Below are 22,687 nucleotides of genomic sequence, written 5' to 3'. Positions count from 1 at the left end.
TTGGATGTGAAGGAAGTGTCCAGCGGGAAATACTAGGAGGAGGGTGGATGGGCAGAAACACTGGTTAATATTTTAAACATATCATCTCACCATATTTTAAGAGAAAAGGCAGTTTGTAAATCTAAGGCAATACCAGATCTGCCTGTGTCTTCTGTCTTTGAACAGAGTATAAGTGTTTTTCTGGTTGGTTTTCCTTGTGCTCAGCCTCCATGGTCCTGTGCCATCCCATGATAGGTTGTAGATGAGAACATTATGGTCCCTAGGGTTGTTTTCATTGATCACCAGGCCTTTCTTTCTAGTCTTAGTCTGGAAATTCCACTGAAACCTGTTCTGCATCATAGCAATACACAAGCCTCCACTGGCAGACACGAGGTGCATTGGCTGGGAACCAAAGCCGGGTCTATCGCATGGAGGGCGAGAATTCTACTGCCGAACAACACTGCCCTCTGCTTAGGGTTAGAGAGAAAGAATTCCTTACGTTCTGTTTTCTTCCATGATCCCCTGGTTTGTGGCGATGTTGTCTTTATCTGGGAAGTAAAAGGAGACGTCACTCATAAGCCAAAAAAAAAAAAAAAAAAAAGCTAATGACCTGCCCAGGTACCATTTGGTAATGATGCATGACAGGAGGCTGGTGTTTAAAGGTTTTTAACAGAGGATCAGCCCTACATAAGCTTGTGGCATAGGGAGCAGCTGTCTGGCCTCTATCTCCTGACTCCTAGATATCCTCCTACTCCATGGCATGCCCGATTTCACCCTGGTGTTCTCAGAAGAAACCACTGATGTCTGCCACTAGGAGGAACCGCTGAGGGGCACTTACTACTTTGGAACCAAGTAGAGCAATGACCACCCCAGGAGGAGGTGCATTGAAGACAGGAACTCAAAGAATGCCTCACTAATAGTGAGATTTCAGATATTAGACCATGAGGGGGACCTATTTTGAGGAGCCCTTCCTTGGTGTCCCTGAGGTCACACCATGTTTAAACATAAGCAGATAAAACAAGTACCAGAAACACTTCAGATCGGAGTCCTGTAAGCTGATAACAGGATGTTAAAACAATTTTTGCTCAAACTTTTGTTCTTTTTTTTTTTCCTGTGGCTGTCAGTGGGGAACAAGTACCTGGAGCTTCTAATAGAGGAAAGAAGACAGCTTCCAGAGCTGTTTGATCTTTGCAACCTTGCATTTTCCTAGGAAGCTTCTTAACAGACAAACAACAATACAAACCATTTTATCTTATTGCTGGCAAAAATTAGTTTTCTGTGGGGTTCTTTCAGGTCAGGAATTTAGTTGAAAAGCATTGAAGCAAATGTAGTTTGGAAACGCCACAATGCAGTATCAGCATTTACTGTGTGTCTTAGGTCCCAAGGGAGCATAAATGGTTTGCCCTTGACTACAAACTTAAAGGTTGGCAGTTTGACCCTACCTAGTGGCACTGATGAAGAGAGGCCTGGCAATCTGCTTCCATAAAGATTACAGCTGAAAAAACCCTACGAGAATGGTTGGGCAGTTCTACTCTGTAACACATGGGGTTGCCATGAGTTGGAATTGACTTGACAGTCATGGGTTGTTTTTTGTTTTTTTGTTTTTTTTACTATGTATCTTGTACTATTCTGAGCATTTTCCATTTTCAAATTATGAGCCTACTAGTAGGTCACTGTTTCATTATCACCCCATTTTATAAGTAGGGAAGCTCAAGATCACAGCAAGCAAATACTAGAGCAGGACTTGAACCCAAGCTGCCCAGCTCCAGGTCTCTCAGCCTTTCACTGTGTTACTTCTCCCGTCACAGCCAGGCTGCCTCTACTGTCCTCAGCGGGCTGACCCACTGAAGGGGAGGGCCCGTGCACAATGGAAAAGGAAGACAGTTTGCTAAAAAGTCTAACACAGCTCTTTCTTTGTTTTCAGGTTTTGGAGGTGCCCTGGGCTACCTTTTGGGTGCCATAGACTGGGCCCACCTGGAACTGGGAAGAGTGTTGGGCACGGAATTTCAGGTCATGTTCTTCTTCTCTGCCTTGGTGCTGACGTTGTGTATTATTATTCACCTGTGCAGTATCCCTGAAGCTCCAATCCGAGATATTGCAAAGGATATTCCCCCACAAAAAGCCCCCCAGAACCCTCTGCTGTCATCAGACAAAATTTTTGAGTATGGTTCTATCGAGAAAGTGAAAAACGGTTATGTAAACCCAGAGCTGGCAATGCTGGGAGGAAAAAACAAAAATCTTGCTGAAAAGGTAAAGATGCAAATTCCTTTGTCTTCGCTTGGAAAAAGCGTTCTTGTCCTTGCCCTTTCTCTCTTTCTTTTTTGGTTATTATTCTTTGCCTTTGTTTTGTTCGTATGATGTGAAGAGTTTTGTGAAGTCTAATTGAATCCCCAGATTCCCGTTAGCTATTACCCTTTGGCATTAAACGTTACACTTCAGGAAAATATGTGCCTTTTCCTTGGCCCTCGGGTCTCTCATCCTTTCAGAGTCTTGTACCAGCGAAGATGAGGCCAGTTCTGGAAGGTGTGAGCATAAAAGAAGCCTGGAACCATCCTCAGGCCAGAGGAAGTGTCTTAACCTCTTGAATTTGGATTACAAATCTGTTCTTCCATGTGGCAGCATCCCTAGTTTGGTGACTGGGTCAGACATGTTGAATTTGTATGTTGAATTCGTGAGTTTATTGGTTGCCCCTTTTAGGCCACTTCCCATGAACTGCACTGTGAATTCATTAGCTTAATAATTTAAAGAAGACTCAATGAAATGCCAGAGAAATGGGACCAGGTTATGAGGAAATGGTCAGAGAAGAATCTAGAACCATGCTGACTAATATAGTAGCCACTAGCCCCTTAGGGCTACTAAAATTAAAACTGAATAAAATTAAAACTTCAGTTCCTTAGTTGCACTAGCCACATTTCAAATCTCAATAACCACATGGGGCCATGCAAGGATAGGACCGCCCGGATAGAGAATATTGCCATTGTCACAGAAAGTTCTATTGGACAGCACTGATGTAACAGCTGCATCCTCCTTTAAGCTGAATTCAAATGCCAATCTCTCAGGGATATGGTACAAAGGACTTCTGCACCGGCAAAGACATTGTCAGAAGGCCTGGATTCAAATCTTGGTTCTTCTCGCCGGCTTACCAGTATTTTCCTTCAACGGTTATTGGGCACCTGCTGTAGGACAGCCTAAAGGTTAGGAGTATGGATGTTCAAATCTTGATTCTGCCACCTCTGGGATGTAGGACCTCGAGCAATCTGCTTAACTTCTCTGTGCCTCAGTTTCCTCTTTTGTAAAATGAGAAAGTAATTCTGTCTACCGACAGGGTTTCTATGCAGACTACATGAGGTGATCCAGGTAAATTTACTTAGAGTGGTGCCCTCCACATAGTAAGTTAGGTGTTAGGTAAGGTATGGTGCCCCCCTCCCCCTCACAGTAAGGTGTTAGATACAGGTGTTGTTATTATGAGACTAGCAGAATGCTGAGAACTCTAAGCACAAACAGGGACCTGACACAATCTCTCCTCTAACAGAAGTCTTGAACAAGTTCAGTGAGCTTGACTTCTCTGGTTGGCATTGTTGATACTTTATATCAGTATATAACAACAACAACAACAACAAAAACCATTTGCTGTTGATTCAGTTGCCACTCATGGTGACTCCATGTGCATCAGAGTAGAACTATACTCCATAGGATTTTCAATGGCTGATTTTTGGAAGTAGATCACCAGGCCTTTCTTCCAAGGCACCTCTGGTTGGATTCTAACTGATAACCTTTCAGTAAGTAGCAGAGCACTTAACCGTTTGCACTACTCAGGGGCTCCTATATCAGTATATAAGCATATTATAATCATTATTTATTTGAAAAACTGCTTTGAGTACTGTGTATGTGCAAAGTACTGTACTAAGTATTTGAGGGCCATAAAATTGACTAATGCCCAGTCCCTATGCCCAAGACCGTAAAATTGATTAATGTCCTATGTTTCTACAGCCGAGTAGGGGGTATGAGACATTTATACCAATAATCATAATCCAAGGTAGAATATGGTAAGTGCTGTAAAAGCAACATATCAGTTTAGGTTTTCCAGGAAGCAGACACCAAGACTAGATTAGATATGCGAGAGATTTACTTAGGAAGAAGGATAAAGGGGAAGAAGTAGGAATAGAAAAAGAAGGTCTTCATATCATGATGTAGGTCAAACACCTGTGAAAGGAGAGGAGGAAGGAAGGAGAATTGGGCAGGAAGCGTTTCAGACTGCAATGCAGTTTTCAGGAAGTGTCAGCCAGGCCAATGTGGAGTCCTCGAGGCAAAATTGCCAATTAGAGGAGCTCTGTGTCTTGCAGGAACAGGCTGGCACTAGAACCCCACTTTGCTCAGGCAATGGCAGGAGCAACCCATGGAAACTGTAGCCTTGGAGCGGACGGGTGGTAGATACAGAGGGCCTGGAGTTATGGCTGTCAGTAACTATGCTCCCAGCAGCAGGAGATCTCAATGGCACGGTTCTGTGGCTGCCACAAGTAACATAATAACTGCTGCTGGTCTCACAAGAGGGAGAGATGGTGCCTAAGCAAACAGAGGAAGGCTTCATGGAAGAGGTGACCTTTGAGTTTAGCCTTGAATGAAGGTTAGGATTTGGATAGGTAGTGGGAAGAGTACTTTTAGCAGAGACAATAGTGTCAGCAAACCACAGGTATTAAAAATTAAAAAAAAAAAAAAAAACATGAGGGATGTTTGGGGGTAAGTATAAGTAGTTTAATTGATCACAGAGTTTGTAAAACTGAAAATAGAGGATCTGGCAGGATCTGGCAGCCTTTCGTTCTGCAGCTAACAACATTAACAGGTCTCCTGAGACCTGGCTAGACCACCTTTCCCTACCCCAAGCTGCCTGGGAAAGAACACCCACACTCCTTGTCCTTTCTTCTCTACCAAATCAGAACTCTGGTTCTATCATTTCTAGTTAGACTGGAGACCCCTGGTGGTGCAATTCTGCAAAGCTACATGGGAATCCTGGACTATCTGAATGATGGGACCCATGTAGTCATTAGAAGGTGTGTGTGTTTTTGAAGATTTATTTTGAACTTATTAGGTAATACACCCACACATATACAAAATGATCTCCGTTTTCAGAAAAGTTACACATATGCAAGGAAAAAATGAGAAGGAAATATGCTAACAATGTTAAGTGAAGTTCTTTGAGGGGGGTGATAGACTAACAGGAACTTTTAGGTTTCTTTTTTAAACTCTTCAGTATATCCATAATTTCTCTCATGAACAAGTATTAATTTGACAATAAGGAAAAACTAATGTCAGGGTTTAAGAAACAAAGCAAGGCAAGGTTTTCTGAAGGTAAGTAGATGTTGTTGTCAGTTGCCATTGAGCCAATTCTGATGCATGGTGAACCCATGTATTACAGAGTAGAACTGATCCATAAGGTTTTCTTGGCTATAATCTTAACAGAAGGAGATCGCCAGGACTTTTCTTCCATGGTACCACTGGGTGGGTTCAAACTGCCAACCCTTTGCACCACCTACATTATCCCTAACACTTGCACTCAAAGAGTCACCTCCTCAAGGCTACCAGATCACGGCATGGCCCAGGGCTTGCCTAGTCCAACTCACAGGCTATTGTGAGGATCAAATGTCATTAAATAGATGGAAGCCTTTTGAAAGGCATAATTCCTCCACACTAGTAAGAAAATAGGAGCCCTCATGGCACAATGGTTAAGCACTCAGCTGCTAACTGAAAGGTTGGCAGTTCGAACCCCAGCGGCTATGCGGGAGAAAAGACCTGACAATCTGCTCCCTTAAAGATTACAGCCTTGTCAACCGTATGGGGCGGTTCCACTCTGTCTTTCGGTGTTGCTAGGAGATGGAACTCAATGGCACACAACAACAACAGTAAGAAAATAAATTCATCACATACAGCAATACAACTAAGTTTCCAATACACGCCACATACACGACACCGTAGGCTCTGGATGATTTTGTTGTTTGGTTTATTAAAAGAAAAATAAAACAAAAAACCAGAGTAACAGATCTTAGGCCCAAAGCCAAGCATCAGACACTTCTTCTATTCCAAATGTGCATCTTGGGAGGCCTCCAGGTAAGCAGTGGGAGTCTACACTAGGTCAAGGCCAGGGCTTGATGTCATTGTTTGTCAAAGTCATTACTTTCCAAAATGAGGGTGGCTCTGCAGTTTGAGGAGCCTTGGTGATGCACTGGTTAAGAGCTATGGCTGCAGACCAAAAGGTTGGCAGTTCGAATCTACCAGCCGCTCCTTAGAAACCCTATGGGGCAGTCCTTCTCTGTCTTATAGGGTTGCTATGAGTCAGAATTGACTCAAGGCAATGAGTTTGGTTCTTTTTTTGGTCTGCAGCTTGAGAATTGTGTTTGTTTGTTTTTTTAATAGCAAGAGACCTGAGTTATTTCATGGTTCAAATTAAATTCCATAAAATCTATCTTTAATTCCTCTGTGCCATCAACAACCTCCTTCAACATTTAAATCATCTCCTTTTGAGTTTTAAATTGTGTATTTCTGGGAAGTTCTCTCTGCCCCTGATGGCTCTGTGCCTTTTCTACTCATAAATGCATCACCACTTAGTCTCCAGCTCTCAATGGTGCACAGTACATATAGTAATACAGCTCCCAGGGCTCAAAACCATTGAGTTGAAAGAGCTTTACCAACGGAATTAATAAGTCAAGGTTAGGATGCCAGCTGAATTTTTATTCTGAGTTACAATATCCAAAGGGGCTTTGATTGTTTACCTTCCTGGCTTTTACAGAAGTACTAGGCACAATTTCAAAGCTCATATTTTTGGAAGAAGGGAAAAGTTAGGTTAACAATGAAAGCAGGCTGAAAATTATGTATAAGGCAGGAGCATACATTAATACTTGCCATGAGGATGAATACTTGCCAGCCAGGCTTCCATTTTTAATTGTGTATTTTTGGAGAGAGAGAAGGGAAAGTGAAGCTACATCACTTAGTCCGAGGCATGAAGACCAGGCTGTTGTTCCCTGGTCTGTGCCTTTAACTGCTTCTTCTTGTAGTCAAGGAAAAAGTAGTGATTCTGTATGGCATTTTTGTTGCAATCACCACTTATTTTGACATGCTGTTGTTAGTGCTGTCGAGTCAACTCCTACCTCATGTGTGCAGAGCAGAACTGCTCAACAGGGTTTTCAAAGCTGCGAACTTTCAGAAGCAGATCCCCAGCCTTGATTTTGACATATGCAGATAACAAGTACTTTTCCTAATTCCAAGGAAATGGCTATGCTTTCTAATACTAATTAAGTCTAAGAAAATCAGTACAGTCATGGCTAATGGGTTAATACCACAAGATGAATGAATTAAAAAATCAACTTATACAATAAGCCTACAATGCATAAATACAAATTTCCACAAAGAAGAAAGAGATTAAGAGTTATAAAATAATATGCTGTTATAGTTAAAATAGAACATCTCAGGAGACTTTCTGGTAAATAAACTAGCCAGGGCTCAATTTCATTATGTCAAGATTCAGAATAAATAAAAATCTGATAAGAAAGACCCATCAACTCACCGTGGTTGATGTTTATATTCTCAGTTTCTTCAGGGTAGCTGACTGCTTAATACTCCTGAGACTTTTTTCTTCTCTTGTAATGACAAAATGTTAAAGGTTGTTTTGCTTTTTGTATTTCAAAACAGTTGTGTCAATAGTTCAAGGTTTCTTATTTTCTCAAGGCTCCTGCTACCCAAAAATTGCAGCCTCTGGTTTTAACATAATTCAAGTCTAAATTAAAGAATTTGGGGCTATGTATTCATTTTTTATTTTTAAGTTCTACATTGCTTTCACTTATGTGGCAGGGTGATTGTATTTTGCATGTAGGAAGAACATGAATTTGGGGGGAAGGCCAAAGGGTGGAATGTTGTAGATTGAATTGTGTCCTCCCAAAGTATTTGTTCAATCCTAACCCCTTTACCTGTGGATATAATCTAATGTAAATTAATTACCTTACATTTGATATAATTGAATTTAATCACCTACCATAATGTAATCTAATGTAATTATCTTCCATATAGCAATTTCATATAATGTAATCAATCAGTTGAGGTCATACCAGTGTAAGGTGGATCCTATACCTAATCACTTCTGAGTTATGCAAACAGCAGCATAGACACATACACACACACACAAACACACACACACACACACACACACACACACACACACACACACACGGAGAAAAGAAGACAGACAACTGAGACAGAGGTTTCTACGAGGATACCAGGATCTCCCCCTAGAGCCACACCTTGAATTTGAACATCTAGCTTCTTGAACTTTGATAAAATAAATGTCAGTTCTTTAAAGCCACCCACTTGTGGTATTTGTGTAATGGCAGCACTAGGCAACTAAGATAACTTCTGAGTAAACATAAGGCTCATTTAGATGTGTCAGCAGAGGCTGGATCCAGAGGAATGCTCTGGAGGAAATCCAAAAGCAGGACATCCACTGGCTCTCCGTATTGGTTTTAGATTGACACAGAACAAATTGCCACAAATTTAGCAGCTTAAAACAACACTCATTATTAATTAGCTCTGTTGGTCAGAAGTCTGAGTGGGCTCAACTGGGTTCTCTGCTTAGGCTCTCACAAGGCTGAAATCAAGGTGTAGAAGAACTGCATTTAGAAGATCTGGGAAGAATCTGCTTCCAAGCTCATTTGGTCATTCAAAGATTGGATGCTAGTTACCTCTTATATCCTGGCCTGAAGCAAGAACCATCTACCTTCTCCCTAGATCACAAAAACCCTCTTCTAGGCCTAAAACTGCTTGTTGTTTTTAGGCGCTATGGAGTTGGTTCTAACTCATAGTGGCCCCGTGTATAACAAAACAAAATGCTGCCCATTCCTGTACCATCCCCACAGTCGTTGCTATGTTTAAGGCTATTGTTGCAACCACTGTGTCAGTCCTTCTTATGGAGAGTCTTCCTCTTTTTCTCCGACCCTTTACTCTACCAAGCATGATGTCCTTCTCTGGGGACTTGTACCTCATGATAATGTGTCCAAAATATGTAAGATAAAGTCTCAGTCTTGCCTTCTAAGGAGCATTCTGGCTGTACTTCTTCCAAGACAGATTTGTTCAGCTTTCTGGCAGTCCATGGTATATTCAATATTCTTCCCCAATACCGTAATTCAAATGCATCAGTTCTTCTTCAGCCTTCCTTATTCATTGTCTAGCTTTCACATGCATATAAGGCGATTGAAAACGCCATGACTTGGGTCAGGCACACCTTAGTCCTTAAAATGACATCTTTGCTTTTTAAAACTTTAAAGAGGTCTTTTGCAGCAGATTTGCCCTATGCAATACATGATTTGATTTCTTGACTGCTGCTTTCATGAGCATCTCCTATGAGTCCACTCCATGGAAACCTAGGTGCCAGGTCCAGGAAAAGTGACCCTCTGTGATGGCCAAGTGACAGATATGCAGCATGGCCATGTGTTCTGGCTTTTGCAGCTGACTGGCGTCTGCACTGAAGATCACACCTGTGCGTCGTGTTTTATTTCAGGCTCAGAGGGCAATGACCATGAAGTCACTGCTGAAGGCACTGGTGAGCATGCCTTCCCACTACCGCTGCCTCTGCATCAGCCACCTCATTGGATGGACTGCCTTCCTGTCCAACATGCTCTTCTTCACAGATTTCATGGGCCAGGTAACACACACTTCTGTGCACAAGCTCCTTGGCTTGCACACTAATCTTTTAATCAGCACCTACCAAGTTTCTTCTGGGCTAGCTTCTAAGATAGGCATGGTAACAGAGAAGGAAAGCATATCTCCAAGGAGTACCTTACAAACAGGTTCTGGAAGCAAAACAACTATACCTTGGACAACTACAGAACATTACAGGGCCTACCAGTACTTGAGCAAATACAACAAATAGTGAAAAGTCAGTGTGAGCAGGCTTACTAAAAGACGTGCAGTACGATATGGACTTTGAAGGATGAGTAGGAGTTGGAGAGATAGAGATGGAGAAAACATTCCAAGCAGGAACAGAACAGTATGTGTGGGATGACTAAGAAGGCTGTTGGCTGTAATAGAAGATGGGCAGTAGGGTTGCTTAAGTCAGGAAGGGCCAGATGTTAGGTGGAGGGAGGGATGGTAAAGAGTCAAGGAAATGTTGTTTAGACTTGATGCTGTAGGCATTATGTCTTCCTGAAGGTTCTTAAACAGAGGTGTGATAGGATGGAAATGGTTTCTTGATCATGGCAGAATGAGCTAGGGAGGGCCCATCAGGCAGGGAGATGCTGCTCCCCAGGGGTAGAGAAGCAGAGCATATGAGGAGAGGTCCCAACTGCACTGCATCTGTAGCTCAACAGCCCCAAATCTCTCTTTCAGATTGTGTACGGTGGGGATCCCTATAGTGCACACAACTCCACAGAGTTTCTCATCTACCAAAGAGGAGTTGAGGTTGGATGTTGGAGCTTGTGCATCAACTCCGTGTTTTCTTCACTCTATTCTTGTAAGTCTCCCAATCCTAAGGACGTGTTCTAAAGGGCTCTGGTCAGGCAGAATATCAGATTTTATATTTCCGTATTTGTTTTCTGCTCTTTAAAATAGTAGATTCTTGATAATATATGAAGGTCAGGAAAATTTATTTCCTTAGAAAGGACCGCATGAAATAACCTTTTTTCCTACAATGTTTATAGAGTATTCTAGGTCTCAGTGATTACTTTGTTCTTGGAATCAGTGGATTTCTGATCAAGGTTCTCTGGGAACTAAAAGGAAATTTTATAAACAGTGAAGTGTGTTAGTGAAGGAAGGATGAAGCATAGATTCCCAACAGAGAGCATTGATTAGCAGCAGGTTCGTGTTCTACTGGAGCGTGATCACCAATGGAATTTTATAGATAAATTTATCAGATTTGCAGATGATGCAAAATAGGAGGAACGGTTAATATGGCAGGTGACAAAATCAACATATAAAATAATCTTAGCTCAGGTGGGCAAAGTGGTATGTTTTAGGAACACTGTCCTAGGATTAAAAATTCCAGGAGGAAGATTTCAAATGCTTAAAATAGAATCAGAGAACACTAAGCTAGAAGGGTCTAGTAAATTATCTATTTCAATACCTTTGTGTTTTCAATGGGGGAGGACTATATACTACTACCCACATACTTATAAGAGGGATACTTTTTTGTTGTCGTTGTTGTTGCACAAATGGTATTTTAATTTTATGTCAATTTTAACTTCTTTTTCCTCAAAGAATCCCTATTAGGTAACATTCTGTTAACCTAGTTTGAGTTCCTGAATGAATTTACCAACATTTCAAAATTAAAAGACATGCTATTTTTTAGGCCTTTTCTAGTTAAAAGCCCTCAATACAAAATAAACTATTATTTGACTGGTTTTCCAAAGTTATATTAATGTATAACTCTATGAGGTTCTTAACATTGTGAATTAGCACCAAAACATTATTTCTAAAATACCAACCAGTCTGGCTTAATAATTTTCAGGGGCTCCCTGTAACCCACCTGGTAAAGTTAAACTCCTGAGCTTGGCATTCAAGGCTTTTCACAGTTAAGACCACACCTTGCCTCTCTTACTCCCACACAGATTAGCCACCCCTGATAACTCACTGCACAGACTTTCTCACTTCTGTGCATTTACTACTGCTTGTGGTTTCTTCTTGTACCTGAGCTCCTCTTTCTGCTTCCCTACCTACCTATTGCCGTTGAGTTGATTCCAACTCATAGCAACCCCCAGAGTAGAACTGCCCCCATAGAGTTTCCAAGAAGTGGCTGGTGGCTTTAAACTGTCGACCTTTTTGTTAACAGCTGTAGCTTTTAACCACTGCACCACCAGGGCTCCTATTTCCTTACCTAGACAACTTCTAATCATGCTTTTAGACCCAGCTCAAATATCACTTCTTCTGTGAAATCTTCTTCCAGTCTTTTTTTCTGTATCCCAACCCCTTCCTGGGCAGAATCAATTATTTATTTCAATTCCAGAGCACAATCAATATATAACCCTTTGTTTTTGGACTCATCACATAACTTCTGATGCAGATACAGTATTTCTAATTAAATGGGGCTTGGTGGGCCAATCTGGAGTATGATGATAAGGGACTTATTTTCAAGCTCCTTTTGCATAGCAAACACACTTACAGCAACAAAAATAGCAATACTGAGTGCTGCAATATAGACACTTTTTCATATCAAATACGATTATTCATAGCTGGTGCCAAAACCAATCATTTCCCTCCAATTCTAAAGACTGGCATAGTGTGATGATATGACTATACCCATCAGAGGGGAAGTTGAGCTTGGCCCTTAAATTTATTGATTTCTATTCAGGAATAAAGCATTCTTTGCCAGACTTTCAATCTTTGTACTGAAGTTACTTGTGTTTCCAAATATTTCTCCAAGTATCATTCTTTGCCTTCTCCTCAACTGGCCTACACACTTGGATAAGAGCATTTTCCTAGTGAATATTAATGGTATCTTTTAGGTACTGAAACATCTTAATTCCATTTCTGCATAAATATAATCATTAAGCAAACAGGAACTGACCTAGCTTTATACTGCTTTCATTCTCAGCGTTGACAACAGCCCTTCAGGCATGATATGAATTTAATAGAGGAAGCATGTTTCCAGCTTGTCATTTCCAGAGCTCTGTCTTCCATCAGAATGACTTGAGACAATGTTTAGTTTCATAATTAATTCAATGTAATGCATATTTGTTTCTTGTCTACATGGTGTAAGTACAATAATTATTTGGGTAGATATGGAAAATTTTGATCCTGAATAGGGACATTTATTTCTGGGTTTATGTGTTCCAGAAGAATGGGGTAGGAGAAAGTTAAGAAATGCATAGATGAAAAATGGAGAATAAGAGCTTTCTAGGGATTTTCCTTAACATTGGGGAAAATATCATAGAAAGTTTTAAAACAGAATTTTATTTTTTAAAAAAATTAACTCTACCACAATACTTTTGTGAGCAAGCCAAGTTTGCCCGCTGGGAGCAACATCAAGTTAAGAGTCAGCCATCTTTAACACAGCCTGTATTCACTGAAATAACAATAGATAGATAGATAGCTGCCATTGAGTCAACTCTGACTCATGGAGACCCTATGTATGGCAGAACAAAATGTTGCCTGGCCCCACATCATTCTCACAATTGCCAGTGTGTTGGAGTCCATTGTTGCAGCTACTGTGCCAATCCATCTCACTGAGTGACTCCCTTGCCCTCACTAGCCCTCTGCTTCCCCAAACATGATGTCCTCCTCCGATGCTGATCTCTCATGATGATATGTCCAAAACAAGCAAGCTGGACAATGTTCTGTTGTGATCTATAGGTTTTCATTGGCCAATTTTCAGAAGTAGATCACCAGGCCTTTCTTTCTAGACTATCTTAGTCTGGAAGCTCCACTGAAGTCTGTCCACCATGGGTGACCCTGCTGCTATTTGAAATACTGATGGCATGGTTTCCAGCATCACAGCAACAGGCAAGCCACTGTAGTATGACAAACTGACAGACAGCTGGTGGAAAACAGCAATAGCCACTATTAATTGGATATCTTCTACGTGCTAGGTACTGAGCTGGATCATTTCACAGATATTTAATCTCATTTGATCCTGACAACGACCCTAAAGGAAGGTTTTATTATTCCCATTTTTCAGATGAGGAAGCTGAGGTTTTGAGAAGTTAAGAAACTTGTCCATAGAACAAGGGAGCCAGTGATGGGGAAGTGTTGGGTGTTGTGGGAGTCTCTTACCAGCTTGGGAAGGGTTGACAAGTCAGGGAAAGTGTCTGCAGATAATTTCACACCCTTTACCTCCTTCTATGGCATGCAGACTGTGTTCAGGTGAGGGCTAAGAAACACAGATGACTTGGATCATTCTGAAAAATCTGGCTTTTAAAAGTTTTCCCAACTTGGCTTTGGATCATGGTATTTTGGTCCTATTAGGCCAGACCCCTTTGAATCAGAATGAAAAAAAAAAAAAAGAAAACAGTTACCATTGAGTCAACTCTGACTCATGGAAATTCCATGTGTATCAGAGTAGAACTGCGCTCCATAGGGTTTTCAATGGCTGATTTTTGGAAGTAGATCAGCAGGCCTTTCTTCCAAGGCACCTCTGGGTGGACTCGAACCTCCAACCTTTTGGTTAGAAGTCGAGCATGTTAACCCTTTGCACCACCCAGGGATTCCTCCGAATCAGAATAACCCACGTTTTCTTCCACATCTTGCAGCCCCAGGTTTGCGTGGCCAAGGCGAGCTTTTCCACCCCGTCTTTGGCATCCTGTTGCTATTCAGCTGCCTGCTAAACAGTGCCTGGCCCTTCTCTGTGAAAAAGAAAATCAGCCGAGCAAGACAATTTCAAGGTCTCCTTTATGCAAAGAATTTAAAACTGATTCCAAAAGCCAGCTGTTTCCAAGCGCAGATAAGGAGGCTCTTTTGTTCCTGACTCAATATCAAAGGAAGTCTCCCAATAAACTTGCTTCTTCAAAAGAAAGAGTTTCTGCAATGATTAAGTGTTGTAAGGCACTGCCAGCTGTAATTTCTCCCTCTCTTCTCTTTACAGACGTTCAGAAAACACTGGTCTCCTATGTGGGATTAAAGGGTCTTTACTTCATTGGGTATCTGCTGTTTGGCCTTGGGACGGGATTCATTGGGCTCTTCCCGAATGTCTACTCCACCATGGTCCTGTGCTCCTTGTTTGGTGTCATGTCCAGCACCCTGTACACTGTGCCCTTTAACCTCATTGCCGAGTACCACCGTGAGGAGGAAGAGGAGGTGCGTCTGTGAACCTCCTCTCTGGGTAACGACTGGACTCACCTGAAGGCTTGGAGTAGGGGTGGAGATTTGGTAGAAAGTACTTAGTGGAGCTAGAAAATAAGGGCACTAATATCCCCAACTGATTGTCACCATGGTCTGGGGAAGATGTGACCACCATCTCACTTCATCCCTCCCCTCTTGTTTACTCAACCTCTGTTCTTCTGATTGGAGTCCTTGGGTGGCATAAATGGTTAAGTGCTCACTACTAATTGAAAGGTTGGCAGTTCAAGGCCACCCAGACACACCTTGGAAGAAAGGCCTGGCAATCTGCTTTTGAAAGGTCATAGCTTTGGAAACCCTATGGAGTAGTTCTCTTCTACACACATGGGGTTGTCCTGAGTCAGAACTGATGGTATTTGGTGACCAGTAGGGCAATTACCGATCCTTCCATTTGTCTAATTAGGAAGAGGAGACTTGGAAATGAGAGAAACCTGCACATAATCATACACAGACAAAGAAAGGGTAAACCGGGTCTTCTGACAGCTGATCTACAAAATAAAACAAAACAAAAACCCATTGCTGTTGAGCGGATTCCGACTCATAGCGACCCTATAGGACAGAGTAGAACTGCCCCATAGGGTTTCCAAGGCTGTAATCTTTACAGAAGTAGACTGTCACATCATTCTCTTGCCGAGTGGTGGGTTCGAACCACTGACCTTTTGGTTAGCAGCCGAGTGCTTAACCACTGTGCCACCATAGCCCCTCAACCAATCTACAGGCTCTCCTAATGCACCTGCAGCTTTTCTAGACACAGTGAAGGTGTCCCATCCCCAACCACACCAGGGGTGCCCTGCGAAATTGCTGGGAATTGATTGAGGACAGGGAATTCTTTGGCAATACTTTCTTGAAAGTCCAGATTTTAGAAAGTCAGACCCTGTGTGCTGGTGATTAAAGAGGAAGCAGGGAGGGAAACTGGGCTTATGCGTGGTCATCTCTACTGAACTGTCCACAGGGAGCCTGCCCCATCTACATCTTGGAACTCTGGCTCCAAAGCAAGGTCCTGTTTTCATAAGAACATGAAATTGGGTATTTCTGTTCTATAATTACCACCCCTTCTTATCAAAATGTGCAACTTTTTTCTCAGGAAAATAGGCTTACATTTGCTTAACTGGAACAGTGATATGAAACATAAAGTGGTAACTCCCAGTTTAATCCATCACAGCATGAAAATTCAAAACCATAGAACACATGTTCACGTGATGGTAATTCTGGCCTTTTTTTCTATCATTTGATCTGGCAAACACAGCAGGGCAGAGATGCACGAGGAGTTAAAACCTCCCAACTAGAGTTGTGACTGTTCCCTTCCCCAGCAAACACTGTTGCTAATGTTTCAATGCATGACAAGGGTTTTGCTGTTAAAGAGACAGTTATCATGAAGAACTGTACCTCCAAGGAAAGAGTTACATGGTACTAGGGTGAAAACACATAAGCTTTGGCCTTAGAGAAACCTGGATTCAAATTCTGCCTCCCCCACTTCCCAGACTGGACATGTTATTTAATTATTAAATATTGTTTAAAACCCTTATTTCACTTTTAGATGAGGTAATACATTCACGTGGCTCAACAATCACAATGATATAAAAAGTGTACATTGTACAATGGCTCCCATCCCTCTCTGTTCTCTTTTCTAACTACTCCTTCCTTGTATAGGTAAGTATGCGTATTGATTTATCATTCCAGTATTTTTAATACAAATCAATGAAATATAAATCTATTTCTTCTTTTCCCCTTCCTAACCCATATAATACACATTGTTCTGCACTGTGTTTTTTTACCTTAATAGTGCAGGAAACATCATTCAAATTCTTAAAGTCTCAATGTAGCCATCAGCTACGTGGGAAAAAAAAATACCCACCTTATAGGTTTGTAGGAAAATCAAAGTAATCAAGATAGTATAGCTAATGTTCTTAGTATAATACCTATCACCTGGAAAAATTTTTAAAAATGGTAATTACTATTATTTTTATCATTGTTGTTGTTAGGTGCCATGCAGTTGGTTCCAACTCATAGCGACCCTATGTACAACAGAATGAAAGACTGCCCACTCCTGCTTCATCCTCCAAATCATTGCTATGTTTGAGCCCATTGTTGCAGTCACTGTGTTAATCCATCTTGTTGAGGGTCTGATTTCCTTCTCCAGGGACTGGTCCCTCCTGATAACATGTCCCAAGTACCTGAGATGAAGCCTCTCCATGCTCGCTTCCAAGGAGCACTCTGGCTGTACTTCTACCAAGACAGAGTTGTTCGTTCTTCTGGCAGTCCATGGTATATTCGATATTCCTTACCAATACCAACATTCAAAGGCATCAGTTCTTTTTTGTCTTACTTATTCTTTGTACAGCTTTCACATGCATATGTGGCGAATGAAAACACCCTGGCTTGGGTGAGGTGCACCTTAGTCCTCAAAGTAATATCTTTGCTTTCCAACACTTTAAAGAGATCTTTTGCAGCAGATTTGCTGAATGCAATACATTGTTTGATTTCTTGTCTGCTGCTCCCATGAGCGCTGGCTGTGGATCCAAGTAAAATGAAATCCTTGACAACTTCAATCTTTTCTCCATTTATCATGATGTTGCTTATTGGTTCAGTTGTGAGGATTTTTGTTTTCTTTATGTTGAGATGTAATCCATACTGAAGGCTATAGTCTTTGATCTTCATCAGTAAGTGCTTCAAGTCCTCTTCGCTTTCAACAAGCAAGGTTGTGTCATCTGCATATTTCAGATTGTTAATGAGTCTTCCACCAATCCTGATGCCGTGTTCTTCATATAGTCCAGCTTCTTGGATTATTTGCTCAGCATACAGATTGAATAAGTATGGTTAAAGGATACAACCCTGACACACACCTTTCCTGACTTTAAACCACCCAGTATCCCCGTGTTCTGTTTGAAGCACTGCTTCTTTGTCTATATATGGGTTCCGCATGAGCACAGTTAAGTGTTCTGGAATTCCCATTCTTCACAATGTTATCCATAATTTGTTATGACCCACACAGTAGAATGCCTTTGCATAGTCAATAAAACTCAGGTAAACTTCTCTCTGGTATTCTCTGCTTTCAGCCATGATCCATCTGATATCAGCAATGATATCCCTCATTCCACATTCTCTTCTGAATCTGGTTTGACTTTCTAGCAGTTTCCCATTGATGTACTGCTGCAAACATTTTTTAATTATTTTCAGCAAAATTTTACTTTTGTGTGACATTAAAAGACATTCGATAATTTCTACATTCTGTTGGATCACCTTTTCTTGGAATGGGCACAAATATGGTTCTCTTTCAGTGGGTTGGCCAGGTAGCTTTTTTCCAAATTTCTTGGCATAGACAAGTGAGCACCTCCACCTACATCTGTTTGTTGAAACACCTGCATCTGTTGAAACATCTCAGTTGGTATTCCATCAATTCCTGGAGTCTTGTTTTTCGCTAACGCATTCAGTGCAGCTTGGAGTTCTTCCTTCAGTATCATCAGTTCTTGATCATGTGCTACCTCCTGAAATGGTTGAACGTCGACCAATTCTTTTTGGTACAGTGACTCTGGAAATTCCTTCCATCTTCTTTTGATGCTTCCTACATCATTTAGTATTTTCCTCGCAGAATCCTTCAATATTGCAACGCGAGGCTTGAATTTTTTCTTCAGTTCTTTCAGCTTGAGAAATGCTGAGTGTGTTCTTCCCTTTTGGTTTACTATCTCCAGGTCTTTGCACATTTCATTATAATACTTCACTTTGTCTTCTTGAGCTGCCCTTTGAAATCTTCTGTTCAGCTCTTTTACTTCCTCATTTCTTCCATTTGCTTTAGTTACTCTACTTTCAAGAGTAAGTTTCAAAGTCTCTTCTGACATCTGTTTTGGTCTTTTCTTTCTTTCCTGTCTTTTTAATGACCTTTTGCTTTCTTCATGTATGATGTCCTTGATGTCATCCCACAACTTGTCTGGTCTTCAGTCATTAGTGTTCAATGCATCAAATCTATTCTTGAGATGGTCTCCAAATTCAGGTGGGATATACTCAAGGTCATATTTTTGTTCTCTTGGACTTGTTCTAATTTTCTTCAGTTTGAACTTAAACTTGCACATGAGCAATTGATGGTCTATTCTGAAGTCAGCCCCTGGCCTTGTTCTGACTGATGATATTGAGCTTTTCCATGGTCTTTTTCCACAGATGTAGTCGATTTGATTTCTGTGTTTTCCATCTGGTGAGGTCCATGTGAATAGTTGCCATTTATGTTGTTGAAAAAAGGCATTTGCAACGAGTAAGTTGTTGGTCTTGCAAAATTCTATCTTGTCATCTCCTATGTTCTTTCTATCACCAAGGCCATATATTCCGACTATTGATCCTTCTTCTTTGTTTCCAACTTTCACATTCCAATCACCGGTAATTATTAATGCATCTTACTTACATGTTTGATCAATTTCAGACTGCAGAAGTCAGTGAAAATCTTCAGTTTCCTCATCTTTGGCATTAGTGGTTGGTGTGTCAATTTGAATAATAGTCCTATTAATTGGTCTTCCTTGTAGGGGTATGAATACTATCCTATCACTGACAGCATTGTACTTCAGGATAGATCTTGAAATGTTCTTTTTGACAGTGAATGCAACATCATTCCTCTTCAATTTGTCATTCCTAGTATAGTGGACCATATGATTGTCTGATTCAAAATGGCCAATACCAGTCCATTGCAGCTCACTAATGCCTAAGATATCAATGTTTATGCTTTCCATTTCATTTGTGACGACTTCCAGTTTTTCTAGATTCATACTTCATACACTTCATGTTCCAATTATTAATGCATGTTTGCAGCTGTTTCTTCTCATTTTGAGTCATGCCACATCAGCAAATGAAGAACCCTAAAGCTTTACACCATCCAGGTCATTAAGGTCAATTCTACTTTGAGGAGGCAGTTCTTCTCCAGTCTTATTTTCAGTGCCTTCAAACCTGAGGGTCTCATCTTCTGGCACTATATCAGACAATGTTCTGCTGCTATCCATAGGTTTTCATTGGCCAATTTTTTCAGAAGTAGAGCCACAGGTCCTTTTTCCTAGACTGTCTTAGTCTGGAAGCTCTGCTGAAACCTGTCCACCATGGATGACCCTGCTGGTATTGAAATACCAGTGGCATAGCTTCCAGAATCACAGCAACACGCACACCCCTACAGTTCGACAAACTGACAGACTCGTGGTCTGTTAACATATGGAAACTGACAATAATATGTGCCATTTAGGGAGGTGGTGGGATAAAGTGAAATAACATGTGAAAGAACCTTGTACAAGGCCTGGCAAATAAAAGACACCCAAGAAATGGCATTGTTATTAACCAGTTTAGACCAAATATCAAATATTTACCAAATGTTAACCAAGTATTTATATAGTAACTAAGTAACCATATTTTGAATGCTTGAATTGTTTTTTTATGTTGCTTCTCCTAAGTATATCTGTGATTCAATATCCTTTTAAAAATGTTTGTAATTTTAACACAAAGGAAGAAAAGGAGTGGAGCATTTATTGAGTTTCTACTACATTGTTTTTATTGGCCTCAGTGGTTAAGCACTCAGCTGCTAAATAAAAGTCTGGCGGTTTGAACTCGCCCAGCCAATCCACAGGAGAAAGACCTAGCGATCTGCTCCTGTAAAGATTACAGCCTAGGCAACCCTATGGGGCAGTTCTTGTCTGTCACATGGGGTCGCTATGAGTTAGAATTGACGTGACGGCACACACCAACAGGGAGAGATATGGGAGGAAAGGCCTGGTGATCTTCTTCTGTAAAGACTACAGCCAAGAAACTCCTGACGGAGCAGTTCTATTCTGTAACACATGAAGTCACCATGAGTTGGAACTGACTCAACGGCAATGGGTTTGTTTGGATTTTTGGCTAGGGAGAGATAATTCTGTATATACTAATCATTTAACCCTCATGTGGTCATTTTGGAATTTAAGATTTTGTAGCAAGTGAGGGGTTGGCAAACTATGGCCCATAGGTCATATATGACATGCCACCTGGTTTTGTACATCCAGTAAGCTAAGAATTATTTAAAAAATTTTAAATGGTTGAAAAAATCAAAAGGATAATATTTTGTGATAAGTGAAAATTACTTAAAATTCAAATTTCAGTGTCCATAAATAAAGCCATGCCAATTTGTTTACATATCGTCTATAACTGCATTTAGGCAATAATAATGAAAACTAAAAAAAAAAAAAAAAGAACTATTCGACTTACGTCAGAACTGACTTAGGACAGAGTCGTCAAAATCGAAATCCATCATAAGTTGAGGACTACCTGTAGTTGTAACAGAGACCATACGACACACAAAGCTGAAAATCCTTACTATCTGGCTCTTTACAGAACAAGTTTGACTACTCCTGCCCTAAATGTCAGTTCCATGTAGACCCAATGCTGTTTCTGTGCTTCACTTGCAGAGTTGGCAGGGAAGTTTCATGCAGAACCAATGCTGTTCTTATGCTTCCCTTGCAGAGGCGGCAGGCCCTGAGTGGGGGCCCAGACAGCTGTGGGAGAGGAAAGGGCGTGGACTGTGCTGCCCTCACCTCCATGGTGCAGCTGGCTCAAATCCTGGTTGGAGGCGGCCTGGGCTTACTGGTCAACACAGCTGGAAGCGTCATTGTCGTGGTGATCACGGCCTCTGCAGTGGCACTGATCGGCTGTTGCTTTGTGGCTCTCTTTGTGAGATATGTGGATTGAGTCAATAAAGAGACATTGACCTTGACCTCAGGCACAGAGAAGCATATGTCAATGAGGAAAGCAATATTTTCTGTAGCTCTACATTGCTTTGATCTGCTCATTGGATATTCCTCTGCGTGCTCTTGACTTTCTCCCAGTCTTCTGCACAATGACCCCCATATTTCAGACACAAGACTGGGCAATGCCTCCATCACTGGTGGCAAAGGGTATGTGTGATTGGTACCGTCTATACACACCTTTCTCATTGCATCTTAGTGCAGAAGAGTGGGAGACAGAGTCCATTTTCCATGGGACATTTCAGGCCTGAGAGGCAGGCTAATTCTACTTATGTGCTTGGATTTCTTCTATGACATGATTTTTTTTTTTTTAACCTGGGGTCCATGTAGGGTCTGGTGGCCATATTTTTCATCAAATTCACCAATACTCTAAATATTGCTGCTTTATGATATCCCCAACAAGTCTGCTTGAACATCTTCTCATGCCAGGGAATTTATTACGTTAAAACAGCTCATTTCATTGACACACAGTGAACTTCTTTTTCTCTAGCCTGTGGCCTTGTTCCATTCTCTGGAGTCATTATGAAAGTTTTTCAAAAATAGCCTTCCCGTTTCTCTTATGATCATCTCTTTTCCCATCTAAGCAGTTTTTCTCTAGCCATATTCCTTCAACTACTTCTCATACAGTGAGGTTTTCAGCGTCTCAAGAGAGAGCTTGGCTTAAAGATAGAAAGATCATGAACTTTGGAGCCAGGCTGGTTCTGAATCCTGACTTTGCCTGTCTCCAACAAACAACTTAACCTCCCCAAGCCTCACTTACTCAGCTATACAACTGGGATAATAATTGCACCTCAGAAACTTGTGACAATTAGTAATACATGACACTGAATGCTTAGGATTATTCTTTTTTAAATTTTTTTAAATAATAATATTTTATTGTGTTTTTGGTAAAGGTTTACACAGCAGTTTAGGTTCCCATTCAAAAATTTCTGCACAAATTCTTCAGTGACATTGGTTATATTCTTCACAATTTGTGAACATTCTCAATATTTCCATTCTGGTTGTTTTGTTTCCATTAATCTAGTTTCCCTGCCCCCTTACATTCTTACTTTTGTTTCAAAGTAATTGTTGACCATTTGGTCTTATATAGGTGATTTTTTAAAGGAGTAGAGTACTCATGGGTGACATTCTTTATTTTGTGAGCCAATCTGTTATTTAGCTAC

The 22,687-nt window shown here is 41.0% G+C and overlaps 1 protein-coding gene across 3 annotated transcripts in view; it reads left to right on the top strand.

Moving 5' to 3' along the window:
* Nucleotides 1-21,499, top strand: part of SLC45A2 (solute carrier family 45 member 2) — a 45,587-nt gene extending 24,088 nt beyond the window's left edge. The window contains exons 3-8 of one of the 3 annotated variants that reach the window (XM_004385232.1): nt 1,904-2,229; nt 9,518-9,661; nt 10,345-10,468; nt 14,531-14,742; nt 20,718-20,720; nt 21,244-21,468. In XM_004385232.1, coding sequence (XP_004385289.1) covers nt 1,904-2,229; nt 9,518-9,661; nt 10,345-10,468; nt 14,531-14,742; nt 20,718-20,720; nt 21,244-21,468 — 1,034 coding nt within the window. Of the gene's footprint in view, nt 1-1,903; nt 2,230-9,517; nt 9,662-10,344; nt 10,612-14,530; nt 14,743-20,717; nt 20,721-21,243 lie in introns of those variants that run through there. The other 2 variants (XM_004385233.1, XM_012558089.1) reach the window with 2 other exon arrangements.
* Nucleotides 21,500-22,687: the final 1,188 nt, after the last annotated feature.

The sequence above is a fragment of the Trichechus manatus genome, unplaced genomic scaffold, assembly GCF_000243295.1.
Source record: "Trichechus manatus latirostris isolate Lorelei unplaced genomic scaffold, TriManLat1.0 scaffold00135, whole genome shotgun sequence".
Classification (NCBI taxonomy): domain Eukaryota; kingdom Metazoa; phylum Chordata; class Mammalia; order Sirenia; family Trichechidae; genus Trichechus; species Trichechus manatus.
The sequence above is the reverse complement of the archived record's forward strand: the minus strand, read 5'-3'. Positions and strand labels throughout refer to the sequence as shown.